Below are 21,032 nucleotides of genomic sequence, written 5' to 3'. Positions count from 1 at the left end.
GAAATCGGTTTTCAAGCCGGATTGATAGCCGGAAAAACATTTTTGCCCGTGGTGCGAACACTATTTTTCGCCACACACAAAAATAAACAATATATATATATATGAGAATAGTTGTTTACTAAGCACTTCCGAAAGCAGAAGTGGAAGGTGATAGCTCTAGCAAATCTGAGGTGATCTGAATATCAGGAAATTGTCCAAGTATTTTTATTTTTATTCTGATTTGTCTAAATAACCTAAAAGATGATGTTCAATTATGTTGGAAGTTGATTTTATACTTTTTTATTCTTTCAAATGACAATAATATGATATTATTATAAATGTTTTTATTATTGGATGATGAACACAAATAATGAATAGTTTTTTGATCACCTTTCTCAGTTCCATGTTAGCGGCCGGAAAGGGTACTCTTTCCGGCCTAGGCCGGAAAGAAACCTGTTCTGACGTCAGACGAGAGTCGTCTGCAAACAATGTCTTTCAGATCTACGTAGGGACTGGAAAACAGCTGCTTTCTGTGCAGTTTGGCGAAAAATAATATTAAAAAAACTTTTTAAACAAACAATAGAATAATTACAGGATTTGCCTTCAATAAAAAAAATATGAATAATATATTATATAATAAAAAATTGATAATATTAGCAACTCACTGAACCAGGAAAATGGTGTCTCGGAACAGAGGGGTAGAGTCGGGCCCGATTATCTGCTGTAGATAGTTGCAGGTCCCATCCTCGTAACCGACTGCCAAGAGGTATATATTTTTCAGTCCAATTTTACTTGTCATGATTTTTCACCGTCGTCGACACTTTTAATTTTTGAACAATGGATGCTCTCGGATTGTGAAAATTCATGTCAAATAATCGGCTACATTACAATATCATATTGTGTTGATACTGTATCATATTGTGCTGATACTGTATCATGGGTGATGATACTGTATCATCTAAGGGGATACCTTAGAGAAGAGATGGCATAAGAAGATATCCCATGGTATAGGTAGTTCATGTTCCAAATTTCAAGTCAATTTTTTGTTTGCTCAAGCCGATGACTGTCGACTACTGTCTATTATTACTGTTTTGTTGGGATGAGAGTGTGAGAACGGCACAGTATGAGAGACTACCAGAGTCACATAGCTTCACGAAAAATAACTACTTGGAATATCAGCTTGAGTCAACGTTGAAATATGGAACATATTCGCCCTATACCATGGCATATACTCTTTTGCTATCTTCTCTCTATGGTATCACTATCACTAAAAATTGATACACAGTATCACCACACATGATACAGTATCATCTCAGCTTGATACACAACACCATGGCATATTATATCTGATGCTATCTTCTTATGCTATCTTTTCTCCATAGTATCACTATCACTACAAATTTATACAGTTTCACAACAAATGATACAGTATCAACACAATATGATACAGTATCGTCTCAACTTGATACACAACTCCATAAAATAATTATCTTCTTATGCCGCCGTTTCCAAAATGAATACATCTAGTACAAGCTAATGAGTGACGGGTTGTTTCAAATTGAAATACTGAAACTGTGCAGGCAATTTGTGTTCGAAAATGAAATTGTAGAGTTGAGGTAGGTGCAATAATACACAACCCAATTTGGTTCTACAGAATGGAATTTGTGTTTTGAAATTGAAACTGAAGCTGCCAACGGATGATGGTGGACAGGGGGAGGGAGGGGATAAACGCTTCTGAGATGACTGGAGTGAAATTGAATAGCATCTAGAAATATGAAGGTAATATTTAATAATATGAAGAAGAATAATTGAGAAATAGAAAACATTACCTACTTGTACTGAAGTTACTACATGCATTCTATAAACATAACCTAGTTTACAAATCCCAAGTCCGGAATTTTGTGGAAGTTGACAAAACTTCCACCTGGAGCGCTGAAGGTGTTCTTTTTTTTGTAGCAGTTTTGCTGTTCCTATTTTGGAACTAGAAAACATACTCGACTGTAAAGAAAACATATTATGGTTTCATTACAGTAGAGTATGCTGTAATGAGAATCATATGTTCTGTTAACAGCTGTTTACCGGTTCGATTTCATGCATGAAAAACAGCTGAGATTGAATGACTAACAAGAAAAATTTGATAACTTAATCTAACATAACTTGAATTGAAAAAGTTTTAATTAATGCAGTTAAGAGGAAAAAAATTGGTAGATGATTGGAAAATTACAGATAAATCATTATATAAGATAGCAGGAAGCTCTGATCAGAGAGATAGAGAGAGCGAGAGAGCGAAATATTTTTTGAATGATGGACAAGGATAGCAACACCAATGTGAATCAAATACTGCCATTATAACGTGGACCTCACTATAGTTCGCCGGTGTCTTTTCAGTCTCCGGATTTAGACTGATTGAAGGGCTGAGGAAATTTATCGTGAAGGTGTGAGTGAAACTGGAGTCACCTTTCAGCTTTTCGCTCTTTCTAGGGCTCATATATACTAGTAGTTCTGTAAACAGTAGACCTCACCCAGTATTCTCATCCACAAGTACCTGATGCCAACTGTTTTAAATGTTAACAAAATCAGTTCACGTTTGAATTTGTATTCCATAATTTATTAATATTTATGTTAATTTAAACAATGAATAGAATATATTTCTATTCCAGAATTTATATAATATTCATCCAGTTCCGTGATAATCTTTCCATCTGATTTTTTAGAATCAAAAATATTATAATTTCTCCAGCATTATTGAGTTCATTTGTTTATTTTTATTCACCTATTAAATTAGTTTTTTCGAATGTGAGAATATTGATACTGATGGACACGCATAATAATACTATGACTGCGAAACAAAATATTGAAACCAAAGACCTTAAAGCTGCGATTAGACCAAATTTATTAACGAAATGTTAATAACTCAATTCTTATAAATTATATTAGATTGAACATAACTTATCATACACATGATGAACATGTGTTTGTCAACTTGCGTTCAATCTAATAGAATATAATATATGGATTAAGTTATTGACATTTTGTTAATAACTTTGAGATGACTTTTAAGATGCATATCTCTTCAAGGTTTTTGATTGAAACTATAGACCTTATACAAATTAATACAGTAATAGACTGGCTTCTCCACACATCTGTGTAATCGCTTGTCAGCTGATTTATGATGAATAATTCTATAGTCTGATTTTTACTCTAATATTGGCGTATGAAGGAGGCTCCTTTTTCTTTATATTATCCTTGAAATGCAAAATTTCCAAAAACCTTGTATATACGTCGACGCGCAATTTAGAAAGGAACATACCTGTCAAATTTCATGAAAATCTATTACCGCGTTTCGCCGTAAATGCGCAGCATATAAATATATAAACATTTAAACATTAAGAGAAATGCCAAACCGTCGACCTGAATCTTAGACCTCACTTCGTTCGGTCAATTAACATTGGTGTTGCTATCCTTGTCTATCATTCAACAAAGCAGATATGCTATTCTTTTTTAACTCCGCAAAACCGCCATATCGTTTTCCAAAAATGTAAAAAAACATAATTTTTTTTCAACAAAATATTCAATCTCATATGAAAATGTGTTATCATTTGAAAATATTTTTCTTGACAAATAAAATATAGGTAATTGATTATTTGAAACAAGAATAAACAGTTAATAGTACATCAGATATACTGGTATCAGCTATCCTCTATATAAAACAGTGGAAAGGCAAAGAATCGACAACGCTCCTCTTCTATCTTTCTCCACTGTCATTAAAAAACATCGACCTCACTGTAGAAATGCATTAAACTTGTCCAGTGTACACGAAATCTCTCTCTTATTACAAAAATATATTGTAACATACATAAATAAAGAAATCTAATCTGATATAATCTTCGACATAATTAGTCAATATTTCCCGCTCCTTTTGAATGAAAAAGACTAAGAAATTGTCAAAAAACCACTGATTTATTGATAATTAGAAAGACCGGTTTCGGTTATTACACCATTGTCAGAGTTTATCAGAGATTGACAATGGTGTAATAACCGAAACCGGTCTTTCTAATTATCAATAAATCAGTGGTTTTTTGACAATTTCTTAGTCTTTTTCATTCAATATGAATAATTACCACAATATCAACTTCTCAACTACACAAACAAAAATTTCTCGCTCCAATCTGGAAATGCCTAAGTTTTAAATCTTTTCCAATCCTCAGACTATAAGTATATACCCTCGAGATGATAGCTTCAGGATTATAGCCTGAGGTACTTATAGCATCAAGCTATAAATTCACCTTCGAGATAACAGTATGATAGCTTATATTTATAGCCTCAGACTGTAAATTGACCTTTCAGATAACAGTATGATAATATGATGAGGATCTGGAAGAAATTATTTTAATCAACGCCAATAATATGAGAAACAATGAATAGTTTATTTTTGACGAACAAAACATTTGATTTGAAAAATTATACAAGAAAATTACAGAGATTCTTCTTTTCTGAATTCGAATTGAGACAAACAAGAATGATAGTTTATAATGTTTTTCAAAACGAACAAAAAATAATCATTTAAATGCGATTTTGAAAACTATAACCTAGCTATTTGAAAAATAGAACTTCCGCTCCATCTCACCAATTTTCATAACTATAACTAATTTGGATACATTATTACCAATTTAAACTCAAAACATATTATAACGAATAACTCAACTCCAAGTAAACACACATTATTACCAATTTAAACTCATAAAATATTATAACAATAACTCAACTCCAAGTAAACACACATTATTACCAATTTAAACTCATAAAATATTATAACAATAACTCAACTCCAAATAGACACTATTTAAACAGATAAACAAATATCTATTATGTTTCTTCAAACTTTATATACGTTTAATGCATTAAGAAAAACAAGGTACATCATAAGAAATTTATGGAAAGGTACATAAAATGGTACCAGATACATATGAAAATGTCAGATAGATAGATACATAAATCCCTTTCATTTACACTTCACAATTTCAAAAGTAATGTGGGCGAAATTGAGACAATAAGATCCCCCTCTTCCACTTAACCCACGATTATTAATTACAGTGCATGAAAATGATAATAATAAACTACAATTCAAGAATAAAATTTAATATGAATAACACTTTCAATAAAACAACTGAATCAATAATGCGGGCATCATAGAGTTGCCTTTGCTTAAAGTATTTTTATATTTATATGATCTCACAGTTTCACAAATGAGATCTGTAGAAATTCGAACAATCTATTTACTTCAAGTATAATAGTCACTTCATGATTGCATTAATTGAATGATTAATAATTTTCAATGTACAATATTTGAATAGACGTCATCAATCGAATAGTCAAGATCAACATAATAATACCAGAATGCTAGATATTCCACAATATCTAGACATTAGAACATTATACATAGATTATTCCACAAAACTGATTCCATTTGACATTACAAATTTGTGGAGTTGGAAACAAGATTTCAATGTATGGTATATACTTTCAAGGAAATAGGCTACTTTGAATGACAAATAGGCTAATAATTGAATATTTGCAGATACCATCAAACATTTTCTTATGCTTATAAAATATTCATTGGATACTTCTCATTTGGAACTGAAGATAATCATTTGAATAACTTTCCATTTTGTAAAAATACATCACAGTCTTTTAAGTTAGGCTCTTATTATTAAGTCTCTTATATACTATCTTATATTGAGAATATTCATAATGATATAATTCATAATACAGTATACAAATACAATTGAGGTAAAAACAAAAATATACTTCAATATTAAGAATATTGAATCACACAACACATATTCCAGGTTAATCGTAATGAAAATATTATTTTTTTCGCCATGAAACATAATTATTATGATATTTCCTCAGTCATCAATCAGTCGTATTCTATATCATAATATTATTATACTAGTATACATGAATGTACTAGTGTACTAGCAGTACCTCAAAACGAGACTTCATCAAAATTATTCTGGACACCAAATGAAATTGACAATTTACAAAAATAAAATAGCATCTATTTGTATTCTACAGTATTTGTCATTTATCTCATGAAATTTTCCATTGTACATATGTCACATTTCCTATCAATATCAAATAAAGAAATAATGTCCTTCATTGAATTAAAAAAAAACAGTTGACACACAATAAGTATTATTTAGAGGCAAATTTTTCCCTATCAATAGGTGCTTCCTGGGAATGTTCTATTGACATTATATTTATAGCTTGATGAAGATTCTGAATAGTTCACACAAAAGTCTATATTATATAATTGCATAGGAATGTCCACCGATATTATCCAGTTGATTCTAGATTGCATCAAGCATTGGAATACCTAACAATATTCAAATTGAGGTTTGATTGAGTAGAATATTCCAACATATTTGAATTCTGTGTTCATCCAAACCCAGCTTGAGCTCTAATCCAAGTTCACACTAGGCTACTACTAATATTACACTGATGCTACAATAATTTTACACCAATGTTACAATAGTGTTACACCAATGTTACATCCAAACCCAGCTTGAGCTCTAATCCAAGTTCAGACTAGGCTACTACTAATATTACACTAATGGTACAATAATTTTACACCAATGTTACAATAGTGTTACACCAATGTTACACTGATGTTACACTGATGTTACACTACTGTTTCACTAATGTTACACTTTATTACATCAATGTGCAATGCTACTAGTTAGAACCTACACCTTGAAAATCTCAGTTTCAAATATATTGTGGTAATTTCAGTTACTTGATCCCTGGGGCTTAATGCATTTACAACACAAGGTAGCTGTCAGATAACTTCCTACTTCAGAAACTAGCTGACTACTAGTATTATTAGCTTGTATTTTATCAATCAATAGGACCCTGGTTGATGTACCTACTTGCTATTCGTGCTCTACTGATCATTCGACAAACTTGGGCAACATATAAGTAGGCCTACTTTCCACCCAAGGTCTGTAGGACGGTCATTAGGACGCTGGTTGACATATGGTACTGAACATTCGTGTACTATTGTTTGTTTGTCAAACTTGGGCAACTTTAAAGCAAACTTTCCACCTAAAAGGTCTATAGGAAGACCATCATGGATCTTGGATCTTGCACCATAAATTACTTATGATTTTCTCAAACTCTCTTTCGCTCCTCTCAAACATGTCTCATCCTCTTGCAAGACACCTCTTTGTCTGACAACAAGTCAATCAATTCTTGTGCACCATCAATTTGTGCATGCTTCGAGAAGTAGTCAACAATCTGCTGTCTCTTGTTGGGCTCGAGGCTTTCATTGTAAAGAGGCATGCCACACTTGTGGAGCATCCTATAGATGAATGGATGCAAGGTATTTTGCTCAGTGTCAACATAGAACAGAGCCCTGTGCAAGAGGATATGTTCAACGCAATCAATCAATTGGAGTTCATCACATGCCTTCACCAGGTCTATGAAACAGTCACAACTAAACAGCTTTCCTAGCTCGATGATACACCTGTCAAAGAACTCCATGAATCGTTGGCTAATTTCTTTCATGAACCTGTTGATAGCATTCATAACTCCAATGTCGTGCCGTTTGGTCTCCATGTAGAACACATCATACAAATGGATGTTGGAGTCTGGTGTTTCCATCAGGGATTTCACCAATCTGGGATAACAACTGAGACTTGTAAAACTGATTTCATCCGTCCTGGGAAGAACAAATTCCAACTCACCACCAACTGCATTCAACGCCACTATTCGTTTGAAGTCGTACCTCATTTGGAATACATGTGGAGTCTCATTCCTGGGCACTATGTATGGAGATAGGCTGACACCTGCCGGCAGTTCTGCACTCTCAATGTGGTTGTCACTCAGCTCAATCCAACACACATCTGTCTTCTCAGCAACTCTTGTCAGACATTCCAATTCCGAGTAACACAGGTTATTTCTGCTGAGATCAATGAAGGTGATTTTGGTGCTGGGAAGCACATCTGCTAGTAAATCAACACTCCTTGTCCCCAAGTTGTTACCACATAGATTCAATGAAATTATTCTGGAATTTGTCAAAGTTTGTGTTAGCATGTCAAATTCGTCATCTCCCAGTTTATTGTCACTGAGGTTGAGATACCTCATACTACTACTCAGAAGTGCTGACTTCAAACTGGACAAATGAGGATTCTTTATATTTCCCAGCTTCAATGAAATAACTTTCAAATGAGCAGATTTTGCCAGAAAATTCAAATCATCATCAACAAAATATTGCTGATAACTAAACATAAATTCAGCTATATTACTGTTTCTAAAAAGTTGGAGAAAATTGTCATCCAAGTTACTGCTATTGAACAAACTAAGTTCACTGATATTGATTCCATCAAATGCTCCACTCAATATTCCATAATCTTCCATCAACGAAGAATCTACAATTATCTTCGTGATTTGTGATCCATTACAAACATTTTTTATGAAATGATCGATCCTATTCCTCTTTTTTGTGACAGTATTTTCAAGAGTGTAACCAGGGAACCTGAACAGAAGAATATCATTCTCCAATTGAAGCTCATTATCTTTTTTAGATGCAGGCTCATTTTGAGCTACTGATTCCTCAACAGTAGGCCAATATTCCTCATCATCATATTCATAGGCAAAAGGATCTTCCCTCAGAATATCTTCACGAGTTTCTAGCCAAGGAGGTTCATAAACAACAGGTGGAGCAATTATTTCATCAATGAAATCATCATCTGCTGAGTCCATGTAAATATTAGCCGAATATTTTCTGCTGCAACTCACAACTGTTTCACATATTCGATAGGCAGTCTTTCGGGAAATCTTCAAGCCACGAAGATTAAGTTTAAGAATCTTGGTGTTCTCCAAGTTGCTAGCTAGATATTCAATGTCATCAGCTGTCAGAGGATTATTGGATACATCAAGATAAGTCAGTTGAGAATCTCTCAAACAATCAGTGATGCACTTTAAACCAGGAAATCCTATTTTGTTCTTGTATAGTTCCAATTTTGTAATTTGAGATTGTCTCAAAGCTTCAGCCAAGTGTTGAGCACCTCCACAATCTATCCCATTGTTACTTAATGTGAGATCCACAATTTGTGTTAAATGTTTGAATAGATGTTTCACACCAATACAGGTGATCCCATTCTCAGCCAGATTTAATTTCGAAATTCTAGTCCTTGGGAGAACCTGTGCCAAGTGCTTGATACCATCACAAGATATTCTGTTTTGGGCTAGATCCAAATGAGAAATGTGAGTGTGTTCAAGCACACCACACAGAATTTGCACACTTTTGCAATTCATGTTGTTCTTACTTAGATCGAGTAATTTCACTTTTGAGCCCACCAAACCATGACACAGATATTCAAGGTCATCATTATTGATGCCAATATGGCTAAGTTTAAGATCTCTAATATTTGTTTCCTTGATTTTCCATGATATATTATACAGAATAACAGAACACAAATTATAACCACTCACATTGATTTCATTGTCTTCTGATGAAATTTGAAAACAGTTCTTGATTAAATGTTTCAAATAACTGGTTTTAGTAATATCACAAGACATCAGGTCTAAATCAGATATTTGAGTGTTTTTCAGAACACAAGCTAAATAAAAGGCATTGCAGCAAATATCATTGCCACTGAGATTGAGATCAGTAATTTTTGTCTCTGGCAGAGCAAACACAAGATTTTTCAGAGTATTGCATGTTAGTGAGTTGAATTGAAGATTCAAGTGAGTGATTCGAGTGTTTTTCAGAGCAGAAGCCAAATACTTGATACCTTCATAGCCTAATTTGTTGTGACCCAAATCCAGATGAGTCAGCTTCGTCTCCATCAGGCTTGGAGCAAACAGCTTCATATGATCACAACTCAAACTGTTACCGCCCATATGAAGATTCTCAATGTACGAACTTTTCAAAATTGGTGAAAGAAAGTATGGCCCATTCTCCAAAATTTGCTTTTTGTATTGTACATAGAGTGTAGTTCTCTCAGGATTGTTCTGACATTGGTCAAGATAATCCATATCAAGTTCACTTGGGGGACCATCATAGTCATCATAAGAAGACAGAGGATCACATATTGGATCAGCCTCCACATCCAACCATTCTATTCCAGAATCTTTGAATGCATTTTGGAAAACTCTCTCATCATATTCCTGTACATCATTTGCACACAATATCAGTTTCTTCAAATTTGAGCTGTGCAAGTTCTTTGCGAAATGAATGATTGTTGGGCCGCTCAAGCCACACCATCCCAGGTTGAGTGACGTAACTGATGTATCCTTCAATGCTGGTGCCAGATATTGCAAACCAAAACTAAGTGCATCACCTCTGGAATTAGATGTGTACCCCTCATTATCATTGTCTTTGAGAATGAATTTTGTATAATCTTCAAAAATCTTCTCAACACTTGCATTACCATAGATTTTTCCATTTGATTCAAGTTGACTGTTATCTGTGACCTCTATGTTTTCTGGTGCAATCACCAGTTGTTGGCAATAATTGTCTGTTGATATTTGACCTGTAACAGACTCAGTCTTTGTGACTGCAACAGCCAGTGCAGTCATTGTGACATCAGCCGGTTCAGTCATTGTGACATCGGCTGGTGCAGTCATTGTGACATCAGCTAGTTCAGTCATTGTGGCATCAGCTGGTGCAGTCATTGTGACATCAGCTGGTGAAGTCATTGTGGCATCAGCTGGTGCAGTCATTGTGGCATCAGCTGGTGCAGTCATTGTGACATCAGCTGGTGAAGTCATTGTGGCATCAGCTGGTGCAGTCATTGTGACAGTATCATCTGTTGCTGTCGTTGAGACATCAGCTGATGAAGTCATTCTGACATCAGCTAGTGCAGTCATTGTGACAGCATCATCTGTTGCTGTCGTTGAGACATCAGCTGATGAAGTCATTCTGACATCAGCTAGTGCAGTCATTGTGACATCAGCTAGTGCAGTCATTGTGACATCAGCTGGTGCAGTCATTGTGACAGCATCATCTGTTGCTGTCGTTGTGACATCAGCTGGTGAAGTCATTCTGACATCAGCTGGTGCAGTCATTGTGACAGCATCATCTGGTTCAGGGACTACTGATTCACCAATATCTTTTTGCTTATAAGATGTTACAAGTGTGTGAACTTCTTCTAGCATTTTTTTGGTCATAGACTCTAGATTATCTTCGATGATCAGACAATAAAGATGTTTATCCTTTGATGTGGGGTCATTCGATTGTGAAATTTGTGAATCATTCTCTGAAGGAATCTGCAAATATTCCATGATGACTCTGTGATTGCTCACACTGGCATCCATTTTGAAAATAATGATAATTCAGAAAATCAACAATTAACGCTGACTTGATAATAATGACATAACTTACTTACTTAATACTAGACAGTGAAATTCAGAATTTATGTTACAATCCTGTTCCAAGTAGAATACGGAGGGGTTTGGAATCATATGTCGGCCATGCATGCAGCCAATCATCCTGAAAAATGATGTAGAGATTATTGAAAATGGTAGAAATTGAGATCCATGGAGATTGGAATGATTGTAATAATAGGCTACTTGTAGCTGAGAATGGTTATGAAGATTGATTATTCTATTAGATTTTCTTAAGATTGTTTATTCTATGCTTGTTGACTCTGCAGAATATGATTCAGCTTTTGCATTGTCGATTATTTAGGCTACTTATTTAATATATTTTGATTGTATTTAGACTCAATGGAAATACAAACATATAGAGGGTGACCACTTTCAGAGCAAAACTTCTCCAAATACAATTGGAAAGTACAAAAATGGCTTCCTTGTGTTTCGGAATCTGCCTAAAGCTGTAGGTTCACTTGCATCTCTTATAATCCATCCCATTACCCATGCACAAGCCTAGAGCTTATGTGGGCATCATCCCCAGTAAGAAACTGTATCCTCAGGTAGTATTGTAATATCATAACCTCATTCTTTTTCGAAACCTTCAGTATTAGATCAACATTGGTGTTGCTATCCTTGCCTATAGTTCAACAAAGCAGATATAGCGCTATCATTTTCTAGCTCCACAATGTTGCCAGAGATCATTTTTCATCAATCAATGTAGAAATATCTGCAATTACCAAAATATCTTATCTCAATCATATATAGGCCCCTATCTGTTGTTCAATTATTGAAAAATGTGTTTTTGGCGATAAAAATATAATTATAGTTTTTAACAAGTGTTGAATGAGTAGGCCTGTAAAATATATAGTGGAGCGGCAAAAGTGGATTGTATCAGAGAAGGTACAGTCACAGTCTCAAAAGTTGATCCCTGGACACATTCCGAGAGGGTTTGAACCCGGGAACTCTATGCTGCTATGCAGGCACTCTATCCACTAGACCACGGATCACTCCAGGCCAATGTAAATAATGATTAACAAAACATACTACTTGAGGCTACTCAAAGGCAGCCAAATATGTGATAAAATGTAAGTTGAATTTTTAAAACTGAGAATAAATTAACAATGTAAAACTAAATAGTTTCCTGGAGAGGTTAGGAACCAGATAATAGGGAAAGGTTTTGATATCAAAATACTAATGCTCGGTTTCACCAACCTTGGTCATGGCATTTGAACATGGTAAAAATCAAACCGATGATCGAATCAGCGTTTTCGTTCCACCAACACCAGTTACGTTCAACCACGGTCAAACCAATGGTCAAACCAAGTTTCACTGCCGCCGACCGGGTGATCAGATTATTTGAACAAGGTCAAAAGACTGATTCCATCAATTTCCTTGCTTGTTTGTAGGTTATGTTTTTGACGCAAAGAAGAATTTCAAATTTATAGTGCAATTGAATTTAGTTGTAGTAAGTTATTATTATTAGGTTCGTTCTTGGAATCTTTTAGTTAGTAAATTATTATAGTATAGAAAATAAAGGAAGATTTAAAAAAAATATTTTCTTTACTCTTTTATTACACAGTGGGCATATATTATTCAATCCCTAGATCAACCTTGCTGCTTCAATGTATCTCATTAGAATTGGAATGTTATTTTGTTCATAAAGAATTGTCGAAATCGATGGTGATTTGTGAATCTCTTTGTACAAGAGTATTCAATTCATTGACCATTGACCGAACGAAGTGAGGTCTAAGATTCAAGTCAATGGTTTGGCATTTCTCTTAATGTTTAAATATTTACCGAATATGTTTAGATTAGGATAGATTTACATGAAATTTGACAGGTATGTTCCTTTTTTAATTGCGCGTCGACGTATATACAAGGTTTTAGTAAATGTTGCATTTCAAGGATAATTTAAAAGGAAAAAGGAGCCTCCTTCATACGCCAATATTACAGTAAAAATAAGACTATAGAATTATTCATCATAAATCAGCTGACAAGTGATTACACAGATGTGTGGAGAAGCCAGTCTATTACTGTATTTGTATAAGGTGTATAGTTTCAAGCAAAGACATTAAAGAGGTATGCATCTTTAAGCTGGGTTTACACCAAAGTTATTAACAAAATGGTTATAACTTGATCCTAATAGATTCTATTAGATTGAATAGAAGTTGACAGACACAAATGTTCATCATGTGTATGATGAGTTATTTTCAACCTAATATTATCTATAAGGATTGAGTTATTAACATTTTTTTTATAAATTTGGTCTAAACGCAGCTTTAAGGTCTTTGGTTCCAATATTTTGTTTTGCAGTCATGGTATTATTATGCGTGCCCATCAGTATCAATATTCTAACATTCGAAAAAAACTAATTTAATGGGTGAATAAAAATAAACAAATGAACTCAATAATGCTGGAGAAATTATAATATTTTTGATTCTAAAAAATTAATTTTCATCACGGAAATAGATGAATTATATCATATGGAATACAAATTCAAACGTGAACTGAGTTTGTTGAAATTCAAAACAGTTGACATCAGGTACTATTCTTGTGGATAAGAATTCTGCGTGAGGTCAACTGTTCACAGAACTACTAGTATCTGAAATATTATTATAAATTATTATAGATGTGTGACTATACAAAACGTCTGTGCCAGGGGCGTATATAAGAAGGAGGCCCAAGAGGCCCGCCCCGAAATAATGAAAATGAAGAAAAATCAGTGCAGTAATTACAGTAATCTGAATTTTTGACGGCCTGACGGTAAGATGGCATTTGTCAGCGCAAATTACCCTCTCAATATGAGCAGAAAAACTAAGTATCATGGGGTGTGGTACTATATTTACTATATCACAGCATTTAATTTGGATTTTCGTTTAATAATAATTATTTATTCATTAGCATTTGAATAATTGCAATATCTCAGTAATTTCCATCCATCAAAATCAGATGTAGCCAATAGCAAGCCAGCAAACATGTTGGCCAACATCAGAGAAGTACAGCTACAAGAGTTGACCATGTTCAGATTTGACCGACCGAGTTTTGATCAATCCCGAGGTTGGTGGAACAGTTGAACGAGTGATCAAATTTTGACTATGGTCAAATTGACCATGGCTAGGCTATATTTTTATCACGGTTGGTGAAACCGGGCATAAGGGCCATATGCTAAACACTATGTTTAACACGTTTCCTTGTTATTGGAAATAACAAGGGAAGAGAAAGGGAAGATAATTCATTACTTATCGGATAGAGTATCAGTGAAGGCTGGTGTACCACAGGGCTCTATACTTGGCCCTTTGTTGTTTTTGCTTTATGTAAATGATGTGCCAAAAGTTATATCCCAGGGTAGAGTTTTAATGTATGCCGATGACACATCATACATTTGCAGCTCTCAGGATGCAAGTGTGTTAGAAATACAATCTTTCTTGAACATTAATGCCATAGCCCAGTACCTCTCTCAACTCAAATTAGGAATTAATGAATCAAAATCCCTTTTTTACAATTTAAACATAGAAATAATTCAAGGATAGATCAACTTATTAATGTACAGATAAATGAAAAAAATGTTAACCAGCCTCATTTCGAGAAATTCCTAGAGGTTGTTCTGGATCAGCATCTCTCTTGGGATTTCTATACTGATCAGCTCTGTGGGAGGATTGCATCTGGAGTCTTTGCACTCCGACAAATAAGAAGATTGAATAATACCAAACTCACAATGGCAGTCTACCACTCACTCATAATGTCACATGCCATTATTGTGTGGGGTGGGTCGTTCCAGAATTTGGAGAGGGTGTTCAAGCTCCAAAAAAAAGCTGTTAGAGCGATCAAAGGTATTATGCCTTTAGAGTCCTGTAGGAACCACTTTAAAGAACTAGGCATACTAACCGTTCCCTCTATTTATATCTATGAGGTGATTATGCATGTTAGAAGAAAGACAATGACTAGAAATGCTGATTCGCATGGATACAATACTAGAAATAGAGGAGACTATGCTTCACTGTATCATAGAACAGCTCTTTTTGAGAAGAAACCAACATATATGGGCTTTAAATTTATTAGAAAGCATCCTACTCACTTAAAAAATTTTGAAGATGTCGAAGTTTTTGAGAAGGAATTAAAAAGTTTTTTGATGTTTGGAGTATTCTATACCACAGAAGAGTTTGTGTGTAGAGAGGGTTCCTTTGTGTAATTTTTTTTTCTTCTTTTTTGTAATACTGTATGTATTATAAATTTTTGACAATTCCTATACTCTGATTAGAGTCTCTGGGAAGCTTTAAAAACAAACAAACGAACTAAACCAGGTTTACTTTTACGTTTATCATAATGGGGTTTAAACGAACAGCTGACATTTCTCTGTTCAAACCGAGTAAGTGCATAAAAAATACATACATAGAAAAATATATACTGTATGGTACATTATAATAGAAACTTATCTAAAAGATAGCAGCTGATCTGATTCAAAATAATAAACTGTTCATTCTTGTTAAAAATGATCAATCATATTTCATTTGTCAATAAAGAAAATAAAAATCTCAGTACCCTTTTTTTAAAATATTTTATCACAACATGTTTCGGCCATTTATGCCATTTTCAAGTCATCTATTCATTTGTCAAGTAAATCTATTCTGATTACTGAATCAGTAATATTTTTTTCAATTTGGAATTGCATGAGTATTTTAGTGTTAATTGATTATATTTCTACATTGTTAAAAAACTATTTGGCAACGTTGCAGAGATAGAAAATGTTATCTACTTGTCAAATGATAGACAAGGATAGCAATACAAAACAGATAGTGCCATTATAACGTGAACCTCACTATAGTTTTTGATATAGGTCTAAATATTTGTTCTAGAAGATGTGACACTAAAACTCTATAACAATTTTTTCCCTGCAATATCTTTATCTTTTTGGCCTTATATCACTCTTCAGCAAGTGATGAGTAAAACCAGTGTTATTCATTAGGTAGTTTTTTAAGCATCAAATTATATCCAATTTGATATAAAATCTCACTATTTCAACATTGTATTATTATTCTTGTAATGCAATAACAGAACTGTGAAACTGATGCTTACCAGTTTTCTGAAGAATTGGTTTTTCTTTTTCCTGCATCACCGTATCCTTTTATTTTTCACTTTCCATTCAGTTTTCAAAGTTTTCCTGATAGCTTGGTTAGTAGATTTCAACTAGCTCAGTGCAACCTGAAACAACTATTTATTGAAAAAATAAATGAACCTTTTTCTAAAAATTGTTTGGATCTCTCCTCAGGGTATACTAACAGACTTCTGTGCTACAAACATATGTGTGCATTTCACTTTTGATCAGCTGATGCTATTCTTATTATATCAATAATCTGTATTTGTACAGAAACAGTGAGATGCATACCGTAATACATAAATTATGGTGAGGTCCACGTTATAGTGACAGTGGATAGGATAACAATGTTGCCGATCCTCTGTCTTGTCAATGCCTTCTACAGACGGTAGCTGATACAGGATAATTGATTTAATACATTATATTAACTGTTCATTCTTGTTCAAAATAATTATATTTGACCGAGCGAAGTGAGGTCTAAGATTCAAGTCGACGGTTTGGCATTTCACTTAATATTTAAATGTTTATTATGTTTGAATGTTTAAATGGTTTTATGTTGCGCATTTACGGCGAAACGCGGTAATAGATTTTCATGAAATTTGACAGGTATGTTCCTTTTTTAATTGCGCGTCGACGTATATACAAGTTTTTTGGAAATTTTGCATTTCAAGGATGATATAAAAGGAAAAAGGAGCCTCCTTCATACGCCAATATTACCGTAGAAATCTGACTATAGAATTATTCATCATAAATCAGCTGACAAGTGATTACACAGATGTGTGGAGAAACCAGTCTATTGCTGTATTTCCATAAGGTCTATAGTTTCAATCAGGTACTTGTGGATGAGAATACTGCGTGATGTCTACTGTTCACAGAACTACTAGTAATTTACTAAGAAAGAAATTATATTTTTCATAATGAATTTTTATAATCAAGATGAAATATTTTGTTGATCAATTATTAATTCTACATTGTTAAAAGTCGATCTGGCAACAGAGCAAAGCGAGAAAGAGAGCGCTATTTGCTTTGTTGAATGATAGACAAGGGTAGCAATATTCAAACACTGCCATTATAACGTGGACCTCACTATGGTGAGCATAGCATCAGATGATGAAAGTGGAATGCGCTTGCTCGTGGCGCAGAAGTCTGTAGGCTACGCACCTTTAAACAGTCAAGTGATGGTACGGTAATTTTACCACACATAAATATTATACATTCATGATATCAGGATAATCTTTAGTAGGTATTCGTATAAACCACGAATAGCCTAAAAGTTGCATTTACACCAAAGTTATCAACAAAATATTTATTTTTCCATCCTTAAATATATTCTATTAGATTGAACATGACTTGAGATACACATGATGTGCATAATTATGTATATGTGATGGTCAAGTTCCGTTCAATCTAATAGAATCTATAAGGATGGAAAAATAAACATTTTGTTGATAACTTCGGTGTAAACGCAGCACAAGTGGAGGAAAGATGATGAATTATTATAAATGAATGACTGGGTATTCTCAGTAATATGTGAAAGATATTATTGGAATTGGATGAAAACGATTCGATATTGTCAAAGCCCCTAATAATAATTTATGGAAACAATTTGAGATGATAGTTCCTCCATAGTTATACCATTGCAGTATCTTAGACTGATTTTGAAAATTAGTAGTGATTTATGATTTTTATTATTATTATTATTATGAATGAAAAGATTATTTAATAATACCGAATGATTCAAAAATGACTTTACAACTTTAAAAGTTCATATAAATCTTATATTGAACATGGTACAGAGCTGGTTTTGGTGTTGTTTTAACCTTCCGGCAGTCGCGCTGTTGTAAAAAGTACAACAGTGTCAGTCTTCTTACTGCACAAAACTATTGAATGGGGTGGTGTCAGTGAATGAGTCACCTATGCATTCCAAAACTTTCTCCCCATCACTCCACTGAGTTGCAGTATCAACCGAGCAATGGTTCAGTCTTTAGGTGCCATTTAGTCGCGACAGTGCATAAGTCGCACTGTGCATAAGATAGGGAAAGACTGTATACGGGGACTCTAAATGAACAAATAACACAGAATTTATGGCTTTGCTTGATGTACCTTATTGGGCTATGAAATGGTGATCATTCAAATGTTCATAGGCGTAAAATAATCCAAGAAGATGGAAAAAGTAATTATACAATAATTAATATGTTTTGACAGTAAACAGAATACATAACACTTGGAAAATTGGATGTTGCACAAAATACAACACGCGACTGCTCGTGTGACTGAGTAGGGCGCGACTACTGGGAGGTTAAAGGAAAACACATCAAGATTTTAACCTTAAACTAAAGATTTTCTATGTGACTTTCGCTGGTTATCCTGCAGACATCCCATCGATATTCGATTTCTTCCCAGACGCGTACTAGTATTTCAGGTGTAACTTGCTCAACAGCAGCGCAAATCCTTGCTCTAAGTTCAGGTAGAGAGGCTGGCAAAGGAGGTACATACACCTCATCTTTTATGAAACCCCACAAGAAAAAATACCGCGGTGTTAGGTCTGGGGAACGAGGGGGCCATGCAATTGGCGCATTACAGCCAATCCACTAATTTGGAGAGCCGCCATTAAGAAATTCTTGTATTTTGTATGTTTTACTGAACACCCTGTTTCTATAAAACATTTATGCCACTCATAAATTGTAGGTCTACTAGAAAGATCTTTAGTGTACTTGGTACAAAAATTACGCTGAACTGTTGTCGCAGACTTTGATTCTTCCAACCAAGAAACACAGCTAGCACGCTCGGGTCCAGTGAAGACAGCCATGTTTGACGTAACTGCCACTTGTGCGGCGCGACCACGCACTAGCGGACTACGCCAGTCAAAACTTGGAGAGTTTCCTTTGAAACAACACCCAAACCAGCTCTGTACCTTGTTTAATAAGATTTATATGAATTTTCAAAGTTGTAAAGTATTTTTGAATCACTCGGTATATTATTGGTATTAGTTAAAAACGACTTGATATTTTCAAACCCAAAAGCAGGCTATGATTTTATTAAAGATATTTAAGATACTAATTTCAGGTTGATACACTATTATCACTAGTATATGATACCGTATCTCAAGCCGCTTCAATAAATTAGTTGATAATTACCAAAAATTGTCTCGTCTCAAAATTATTAAATAAGCTAAAGAATATAATCACTCAAAAGGAGTAAGTACACTATGAGGACTCGTATCTAAAAATTATAGATGTCATTATATTATCTTATAAGAGATAACAGTATAGTGAAACGATTCTTATAAAATAATATTGCTATTTTCAGTTGAGAAATTCACCAAAAGTAGATTGGTAGGCCTAAATCAAATCACAGTACAGAGGCACAGTTTGGATACCGTAGATCTATTCTGTGACAGAAGTATGAATAAAAGTTTTAAAAAACGTTTGTTTACTGGAAGCAATTGATTTTCAATAATTTAACCAGGTACCGGTATACCAGGTATCAATTTGAGGTCATTGCTAAAAACCATCTGGAAACTGTAATTTTTATTAGAGGAGGCTATGGTATAATTAATAAGCCAATTCTTTCCTTCATTATAGTGAAGATTATATATATATATATATAAGTTCTAGAGGGCTGCGTAACAAATATGAAGGTAGGAAATTGATAAATTGTTTGTTAAATATAACAAATAATACATGCATGGAGAAATTCTTAGAAATATTCGAGGAATATTATAATAGAATAGAATAGAATAGCATAGAATATGTACAATGATTAGGTATGGAAAAACTTAGGTATATGGATACGTATGATAGTATAAGGAAATCTATATAGATACTTAGCAATTCATTGCAGTCGATCATTTTAAGTACTTGACTTAATTTACTTTGATTTCTATTTTATACTGTTTATATTTTCAATGATTCAATTTCAATATAATTTAGATAAAGTGGATAAATTATAATATAATGCCCAATAAGACCCCGGCCTACGATATTGCAACGTCGCAGTGTAGGCCTGGAATCTAATAGTCTACTTTTGTACATGATTGGTGAAAAAGATCAACTGATATTTTTTTAAATCTTTTTCACCAATCATGTATTAGATTCTAGGCCTACACTGCGACGTTGCAATATCGTATTGGAATCTAATAGCCTACTTTTGTACATGATTGGTGGAAAAGATTTAAAAAAATATCAGTTGATCTTGTATCAATCATGTATTAGATTCTAGGCCTACACTGCGACGTTGCAATATCGTAGGCAGGGGCCTTGTATTAGTGGTGGCTATGATTATACACGTATGGGATAGGAAATTCAAGTATGACGCATCAACACGTCTGAACTACTGGACTGATTAACTTTAAATTTTGCATATTGATTCTTAATTTTCAAGGATGGTTATATTAGGCCTATTTTAAGCTCTTCAAGTTTTCAGTTTGTCTCAACTTGACCCTTGCTAAGCACGGGTTACCCGCTAGTCTATAATACAAATGAGGGAAGAATTTTAAAATAAATAATAATCAATCTATTATAAAGAAAAGAGTTGGTTTCCTATCCTTGCAAGGGATAGGAAGAACACGAATGTAGGT

At 34.0% G+C, this 21,032-nt stretch overlaps 1 protein-coding gene across 3 annotated transcripts in view; it reads right to left on the bottom strand.

Moving 5' to 3' along the window:
- Positions 1-4,382: 4,382 nt before the first annotated feature.
- LOC111058109 overlaps positions 4,383-21,032 on the bottom strand; it is a 49,147-nt gene continuing 32,497 nt past the window's right edge. For 2 of the 3 annotated variants that reach the window (XM_039422600.1, XM_039422601.1), the window contains exons 3-4: positions 16,435-16,569; positions 4,383-11,479 (exon numbers count right to left, since the gene is read on the bottom strand). In XM_039422600.1, coding sequence (XP_039278534.1) covers positions 7,174-11,304 — 4,131 coding nt within the window. In that variant the 5' untranslated portion in view covers positions 11,305-11,479; positions 16,435-16,569 and the 3' untranslated portion in view covers positions 4,383-7,173. The remainder of the gene's footprint in view (positions 11,480-16,434; positions 16,570-21,032) is intronic. The other variant, XM_039422602.1, reaches the window with a different exon arrangement.

The sequence above is a fragment of the Nilaparvata lugens genome, chromosome 3 (assembly GCF_014356525.2).
Source record: "Nilaparvata lugens isolate BPH chromosome 3, ASM1435652v1, whole genome shotgun sequence".
In the NCBI taxonomy this organism is placed as follows: Eukaryota; Metazoa; Arthropoda; class Insecta; order Hemiptera; family Delphacidae; genus Nilaparvata; species Nilaparvata lugens.
This window is presented reverse-complemented; position numbering and strand designations above follow the sequence as displayed.